At 41.1% G+C, this 8,985-nt stretch overlaps 1 protein-coding gene across 1 annotated transcript; it reads right to left on the reverse strand.

The window, feature by feature from the left end:
• Positions 1-7,604: 7,604 nt before the first annotated feature.
• LOC308267646 (olfactory receptor 2AE1-like) lies at positions 7,605-8,488 on the reverse strand (the record flags this gene model as incomplete). The annotated part of the gene is given in 2 exon segments (XM_080702493.1): positions 7,605-7,630; positions 7,633-8,488. Coding segments are annotated over 2 exon segments (882 nt in total).
• Positions 8,489-8,985: the final 497 nt, after the last annotated feature.

The raw sequence follows: 8,985 nt of genomic DNA on the forward strand, positions 1-8,985 counted from the left end.
TGTAATCCTCATACTTGGGAGGCTGAGACAGAAGGATCACAAGTTGCAGACCAGCCTTAGCAACTTGGTAAGACCTTGTTTCAAAAAAAATTAAAAAGGGCTGAGGTTCATCTTATTGGCTGAGTGTCCATGGGTTCAATCCCTAGTACCACAAGGAGGAGGAGGAGGAAGAGGAGGAAGAGGAGGAGGAGGAGGAGGAGGAGGAGGAGGAAGAGGAAGAAGAGGAATTAGCTAGATTCAAAAACTTGAGTAATACCAGTGCTTTCTTTTTTCATCTTTCATCTTGACTTGGGTCTCTGTGTTGATCTCATTCTCGGGCATTTCTCTGTGAAAGGTGAAGATGGTCTCTTGAAACTCTAATACCATACTCATGGTTTGAGACTAAAGAGTCCTCCAATTCCAGGTTAGAAAACACAAGAAATAAATCTGTTTAAAAGATCTTTGACCTCTTGGCCAGTCCCTGAAGCAATATCTGTGTAATTGCTGTATTAGACTGGACCGAAAGGAAAATCTCTAGCTGGGCACAGCAGCATATGCCTGTAATCCCAGTACTTGTGAAGCTGAGACAGAGGATCTCAGGTTCAAAGTCAGCCTGAACAACCAGTGTTGCTAAGACTCTATTTAAAAAAAAAATTTAAAGAGGTCTGGGTGTGTATCTTAGTGGTAAAATGCCTATAGGTTCAATCTCCAATACCACAAAAAAAGTTGATACCTAAGCTATTTAAATTGGGGTTGAAGTTTTCCTGGTAATAGACGGCAAACAAAAGTTTTGATAGAGACAAAGACATAAACAGAATATCTGTCTGTTTTGTCACAACCTCAAGCAGCCTAATATATATGTAACTGGAGTCTTGAAATAGAAACAGAACTGGGCGAGTTGGCACACGCTTGTAATCCCCGCGCTTGAGAGGCTGAGACAGGAGGATCACACAGGTTCGAAGCCAGCCTCAGTTACTTAGTGAGGCTCTCAGCAACTTAGTGAGACCCTGTTTTCAAATAAAATATAAGCCGGGCATGGTAGCACACACTTGTAATCCCCACACTTGGGAGGCGGTGACAGGAGGATCACACAGGTTCGAAGCCAGCCTCGCTAGCTTAAGAGACCCTGTTTCTAAATTTTTAAAAATATATAAAAATAGGTCTAGAAGTGTAACCCGGAGGTAGAAGGGTTCTAGCCTGAAGGTAGAAGGGTTCCATTCCCAGTACCACCATAAAATATAAAATAGGTCTGGGAGTATAACTCACAGGTAGAAATCCCCTGGGTTCTACCCCCAGTACCACAAAAAAAAAAAATAGAGACATGAGGGATGGAAAAAATAACTGAAGAAATAATATTATACTACAAATCATCTTGACCTGGTTACAGAACATGCTACTTAACAAAAGCAGAATAGATTTATTTCCTATGTATATGGACTATTAAGATATATCAAATTCTAGGCAATAATGAGAGGATCAATAAATTTAAAATGTAAGTCATATGAAGTATTTTCCCAGGCCACTAAAGAATCAGAAATAAATAGCATAGATATCTCCTGGAAAGTCCAAATATTGGAAAACTTCTGGATACCCATAGATCAAGAGAAAAATCAAAAGAGAAATAAGAATATTTTGTTTTGTTCATTAAAACCACTTCACTAAGGTAGGATTGATATGCAAAATATTGTAAATACTTAATGTACAAAACTTAATGAAAGCGGTGTGGTGGTGCACATCTGAAATCCCGATATTTGGGAGACTGAGACAGGAGAATCACAAATTCAAAGCCAGCTACAGCAACTTAGTGAGGTTCTCAGTGACTTGATGAGAACTTGGTTTCTTTTTGTTTGTTTGTTTGTTTTTTATTTTGTTTTTGAGGTACTAGGGATGGAACTCAGGGGCATAAGAAGTCCAAACTCATACAGTAGTTCCCGTTTTATTTATTTATTTATTTATTTATTTATTTATTTATTGGGGGGGTACTGAGGGGCTGAACCTAGGGACATTCTACCTCTGAGCTACACCCCCAGCCCTATTTTTTATTCTTTATTTTGAAACAGGGTCTCACTGAGTTGCAAAGGGTCTCACTAAGTAGCTGAGGCTGTCCTCAAACCGCGATCCTCCTGTTTCAGCCTCCCAAATGCTGAGATTACAAGCATGAGCCATCATACCTGGCTGAGAACTTGTTGCCAAATAAAATACAAAACTTAGCTGAGAATACAACTCAGAGGTAAGAATTCCCCGATTTCAATCCCCAGCATCAAAACAAAACACAATCAAAAAAACTTGATGAGTTTGAAGATAAGTGTACCTATAAAATCACCATAATCTATACCATATATGCACCACCTGCAAAAGTTTACACCTACCTTCATTAATTTTTTTTGAGGGTCTGGGGATGGAACCTAGGGGCATTCGACCTCCAAGCTACACCCCTTGCCCTATTTTTTATTCTTTATTTTGAAACAGGGTCACACTAAGTTGCAGACGGGCTCACTAAGTAGCTGAGGCTGTCTGCAAACCACAATCCCCTGGTCTCAGCCTCCCGAATGCTGGGATTACAAGCATGCGCCACCACACCCAGCTCCAATGTAACTTCTGTGTGTGAAAAAAAAACACTTATTATAAGCATAATGTGCTATTTTCCTAGCACATTTTTAAGTATACAGTACATAATTATTAGTTATGTGCTCTATGCTGCATAATAAAGAGCTCAGGATTTGGAAAACTGCAACTTTGTGCTCTTTGACTAATACTTTTATTGTTGTTAAAAGTATTAGTCAAATTGTTGTTGATTGATTGTCGTTGCCCTTCCCCAGACCCCTGGCAATCACCATCCTACTTTATGAGTTGAGTTTGACTGTTTTAGAGTCCTCACATAAGTGTCATGTAGTATTTGTCCTTCTTTACCTTATTTCATTTTTTGTTTTTTTTTTCTTTCATGCCCCTTTATTTCACTTAGCATTATAGCCTCTGTTTGTTTTTATTTTATTTTGGTGCACTGTAGTCATATATCTTAATGGGATACAAGATGATGGAAGCATACATGCACACATCACCCAATCAGCCCTTACCCATTTCCTGCCCCATTCCTTCCCTCTGACTCCTTCTCATGCTTGGCTTAGTGATTGACTTTGATTTGTTTGTTAAAGTACATCATGTGCATTAGAGAATTTCCTCTCCCCCCTCCCATCCCCTCAGGTCACCTTATTTGCTCATCTATAGAATCTCCTTCTTCATCTAGAGTTCCTCCTATGACCCATTTCTCCCTAGCTTTCACATATTAGGGAGAATATCTGATTTCTTATTTTTTGTGACTGATTAATCTCACATAGCATAATGTCCTTCAGTTCCATCCATTTTCCTCTAAATTATGTAAGTGTATTTTTCTTTATGGTTGAGTAAAATCCCATTATGTACATATCTCACAGTTTTGTAATCCATTCATTTGTTGATGGACATCTTCGCTGGTTCCATAGTTTGGCAATAGTGAACTGTGCAGCTATGAGCATAGATAGGCATGCAGTAGTTTAGTAGTTTGGTTTCCTTTCTTTTGGGTAGATACCCAGAAGTTGTATTTCTGGATCAATATGGTAGGTTTATTTCCATTCTTCTGAGGATCCTCCACACTGTTTTCCAAAGTGGTTGCACTCATTTGCAATCCTACTAACAATGTTTTAGAGTTCCCACTTCTCCACATCCTCACCAGCATTTGTTGTTTGTGTTTTGAATGATTGCCATTCTAGTTGGAGTTAGGTGAAATCTCAGAGTAGTTTTGATTTGCATCTCTCTGATTGCTAATGATGTTTTTTCATGCATTTATTGGCCGTCTTTGGGGTGGGGGAGAGGGTTATAGCCATCCCAACAGGTGTGAGGTGATTCTCAATGTACTTTTTTTCTCGCTGTACTTTTGATATGCCTTTCTCTGTTGATTAGTGATACTGAGTACCTTTAGTATACCTATTGGTCCTTGTATCTACTTTAGAGAAATATCTACCCAAATCCTGTATCTATTTTAATAAGATTGTGGGGGGGGGGGTGCTATTGAGTTGTAGAGGTCCTTATATATTTTTTTGATTTTATAAAACACTACATTGTGTACTTTTGGCTTGGCAGATTCAAGCATTATGTGAATAACCATATATAAACTTTACTTGAACCAGGCATGTTTGTAATCTCACATTTGAGAGGCAGAGACAGGAAGATCACACGTTCATGGCCAACCTCTGCAACTTAGTGAGACTCTCTTTCAAAATGGGAATGGAGGTATAACTCATAGGTAGAATACCCCATCCCTAGTACCAAAAAAATCTTAGCTTGGATTAATTCATTCTCAATAACCTGACAGTGTTCTTGAAAATACCATGCTTATGTGAGGAGACAGAGAGAAAGGTAGCAGAAGAAACACTACCTCTATCTAGGAAGAACTATGAATTGGCTATTTATGCAACACAACATGCTTCTGCCTTCAAAAATGACCCAGACAGGATTTCAAATTAATTCTACCTGTTGTTAGTCTGTTAGGAGGGAAATCCAACCTTAAGCTCAGTGGGTAAAGAATATAAGCCTCAAACAGGGCGTGGTAGCGCACACTTGTAATCCCAGCCTTTGGGAGGCTGAGACCGAGGATCGCGGTTCACAGACAGCCTCGGCTACTTAGTGAGGCCCTCTGCAACTCAGTGAGACCATGTTTCAAAATCAAGAATAAAAAATAGGGCAGGGGGTGTAGCTTGGAGGTTGAATGTCCCTGGGTTCCATCACCAGACCCAGAAAAAAAAAACAATAATAATAAGCCTCGCAGTGGGTGGCTCATCTTATATAATATGCCAAAAATATTGTTTGTGCCAGGCATGGTGGCGCATGCTTGTAATCCCAGCACTTGGGAGGCTGAGACAGGAGGATCGCACAGGTTCAAAGCCAGCCTCAGCTACTTACTGAGGCTCTCAGAAACTTAGTGAGACTCTTTCCAAATAAAGTAAAAGATGTCTGAGAGTATAGGCCAGAGGTAGAAAAGCCCCTGGGTTCCACCTCCAGCACCACAAATAAAACAATGTTTGTCATTCCTAAAAATTAGAATACCTCTCAAGGTATTCTAAGGGCTGAGGTATAGTATAGCTCAGTGGTAGAGAACTTGCCTAGCATGCACGAGGTCTTGGGTCCAATCCTCAGCGCCACAAAGGAAAATCAGAAATAGTTATCAAAAAAAAAAAGCATAACTCTGTGCCCAAATCTTGACTGCTTTTCTTCACTTGTCACTCTCAAGAGGTTTCATGCCCTTTATGTGTGTGGGGGGCAGTGGAGGAGAACTGGAGATTGAACCCAAGGGCATTATACCTCCAAGTTATACCCCAGCCCTACTTTTTATTCTTTATTTTGAAACAGGGCCTCACTAAATTGTGGAGGGCCTCACGAAGTAATTGAGGCTGGCCAAGAACCTGTGATCCTCCTGTCTCCCAAATACTAAGATTCCAAGTGTGTACCACCACATCAGGCTTCATGACTTTTTTTTTTTTTTCTTTTTTGGTGGTACTGGGGATGGAACCCTTCTACCTCCGGGCTACACTCCCAGACCTATTTTATATTTTTATTTCGAAACAGGGCCTCTTAAGCCAGCGAGGGGCTTCAAACCTGCGTGATGCTCCTGTCTCTGCCTCCCAAGCGTGGAGATTACAAGCGTGTGCCACCACGCCCAGCCTTCATGACTTTTTTTTTTTTAACTAATTGAGAAAGATAAAAAATTTGTGCTGCCTTTGACAGTCTTCAGACCACTAAACCCAGGAAAGTTCACTGACATGTCAGTACACTGCACTTCTATGGCACTAATCTCTAGTTTTCTGAGATGAAGTGTAACCAAGGTATTATTCTTTTATATTGTCCTTCTCCGATTAAGTATTATTTGATACCAGGTGAGATAGTAAGCCAATATGTCTCTTTAATTAGTTCATGTAACAAATGGTCATCGAGTATTTATTTTGTGCCAGGCACTTTCTTGGCACGAGTGACTCAACAGTGAACAAAGCAAAGTTCTTCTCCTTCTGGAGCTTACAATCTAGTAACGCAGATAACAACTAGATAATATAAATAACATGATGTCATGCAAAATCATGCCAAGTAGTATGTTTAAATGAAGTCTAGGAAGGGGAAAGAGAATGAAGTGTTCTGTGAGTCAGAGAAGCACATTTTGGCAAGGTTAAATTTTAGAAGAGAAGCCAGGTGTGGTGGCACACGCTTGTAATCCCAGTACTCGAAAGGCTGAAACAGGATTACTACAGGCTCATGGCCAGCCTTGGCAATTTAGTGATATCCTCTGCTATTTAGCAAGACCTTGTTTCAACATAAAATAAAATAGGGCCCGGGAGGGTTGCTGAGAGGTAGAATGTCCTGGGTTCCATTCCCTAGTACCACAAAAAAAAGGAGGGGGATGAAAGTGTAGCTAAGCATTTCCAAGCCTTGAATAGTAACAAGTGCAAAGGTCAAGCGGAAACTGGCATACTCGAGACACAGCCAGGAAGCTAATGTGACTGGCATATGAGAAGCGAGATGGACAGAAGACGCAGGGGGCCAGGCCATACAGTGCCCTTCAAGTTCAAATAGATACTTTGGATTGTATCTCAATGTAATATAGAGAGATATGAAAGGGTTTTTAAAGCGGAATGAAATGATCTATGTTCTGAAATGATCATTCCAGCCACTGAATGGAGGATGAGAGCTAGAAGCTGGACACCAGTTAGAAGACTATTGCAGTAGTTCAGAAAAGCTAAGATAGTGAACACGATTGATGCATAGTTACTGTCAGTCAGTTAGGGACTGAACCTAGGGACACTCTACCTCTGAGCTACAACTTCAGTCCATTTTAATTTTTATTTGGAAACAGGATCTCATGAAGTTGCTGAGGCTGACCTCAAACCTGTGATCCTTCTGTCTTAGCCTCTCAAATACACCACTACATCTCATGCTTCTGATATGAAGCAACACACTAATTTTATACTCCATAAATACTCTCTACTGGCATGTTTTACATGTTTTTATTGGTGAAAACAATATGGGAAAGGCTCTTATATCTTTATCTTAATATCTTTTTATAGCGTCACTGATCTTTATATGTCTTCTTTTAAAAGAATTTTTAGCCGGGCGTGGTGGCGCACGCTTGTAATCCCCGCGCTTGGGAGGCAGAGACAGGAGGATCGCGCAGGTTCGAAGCCAGCCGCGCGCGCTGGCTTAGGAGACCCTGTTTCCAAAAATGAAAATGTAAAAATAGATCTGGGAGTGTAGCCCGGAGGTAGAAGGGCTTCCAGGAACCCCAGTACCACCAAAAAAATAATAATAATAAAAAAATAAAAGGATTTTTAACTTTTTCCCTAATTCTCTAAACGTTTATTGAAATGTACTGCTTGGTGCTTAGATGCCTAAGACCAAAGTAGAATAGCGAAGTTATATGGGAAACACTTCATTCTCAATCTAATCAAAGAACAACAGACTTCTGGGTTCTTGAAAAGTCATAAATCTTACCCAGATCAAAGTAAAGAGCTTGTTGTATTCTGCTCCATACATGGGGCAACTACAAGTGCAATCAATGGGTGACCGTCTCTCTTCTCAACACCCTTCTCAGAGCTTTCGCTACATCCTTATTCCGGAGAGTATAAATCAGAGGATTTAGTGTGGGAGTGATGATGCTATAGAACACAGAGCCAACTTTGTCTTGCAGTGGAGTGCGCTGGGACCTGGGCCTCATATAGGAGAAGATGCAGGCACCAAACCAGAGGGAAACCACAATGAGGTGAGAGCTACAAGTGGCAAAGGCATTTCTCTTACTCCCAGCTGAGCGCATCTGAATGACACCATGAAGAATGCAGAAATAGGATGTAGAAACCAGGATGATGGGAAAGAGGAGAAGCACAATGCTACAGATATACACCGTGGTCTCATAAACAGTGATGTCACCACATACCAATTTCACAACAGCTGGAAACTCACAGTAGAAGTGGTGTATTTTCCGAGTCCCACAGAAAGGAAAGTGCATCAAGATCACTGTGTGAATTAGAGAGTTTATAGCTGCCCCCAACCATGACATGACAGCCATCATCACCCCAACCCTCCTGCTCATGAGCACAGTATAGCGTAGCGGATGACAGATGGCCACATATCGATCATAGGACATGAAAGCCAGGAGAAGACACTCAGCACCACCCAGAGACAAATAGAGGAAGTGCTGGGTTGCACAACCCACAAAGGAGATGGACTTCTTGCCAGATAGGTAGTTGGTGGCCATCTTGGGGATGGTTGTAGAGACATGCATCAGATCCATGAGGGAGAGCTGGCTGAGCAGGAAGTACATCGGTGTGTGAAGCCGGGGATCCGCACAGATGAGGAGAATGGTCAAGGTGTTGCCACTCACTGCAATGAGGAAAACCACCATGGTCAAGGAGAAGAGGAAAAGGTGGGGGAGGGAGTCATCAAAGAGCCCTTCAAGCATGAAGTCTGCCAGGGAGGTCCTATTCCTCTGCCACATGCTCCCTTTTTCAGTCCCTGGGGAAACATGAAGTGGAAAAGAAGTGTGATGCCAGAAATACTCAGGTCCAATATGCAGGACAACAAACACTTCTGATCTAAGGAAGAAAATGTGAAGAGAGGTGTTTTTTTCCTAGTTATTCAACAGCTATAGTTGTTCAGATGAAGCTGGCTGTGGTGGCTCATACCTGTAAATCTTGGTATTTGGAAGGCTGAAACAGGAGGATCACAGATTGGAGGACAGCCACAGTACCTCAGTGGTGTAGAGGGACTCTCAGCAACATAGCAAGATGCTGTTTAAAACAAAAAAATAAAAAGGACTAGGGATGCAGCTCAGAGGTAGAATTTCTCTGGGTTTAATCCCCAGTATCACAAAAAAAATTTATATGACTTTTTTTAAGAGAGAAACCTAAAATATCTCTTCACAAGTGTGATCACTCCAAAATTTCAAAATATCTATATTCTTTTTTTTTTTTTGTGGTACTGGGGTTCCTGGAA

Source organism: Muscardinus avellanarius (assembly GCF_963383645.1).
Source record: "Muscardinus avellanarius genome assembly, chromosome: 10".
Taxonomy (NCBI): domain Eukaryota; kingdom Metazoa; phylum Chordata; class Mammalia; order Rodentia; family Gliridae; genus Muscardinus; species Muscardinus avellanarius.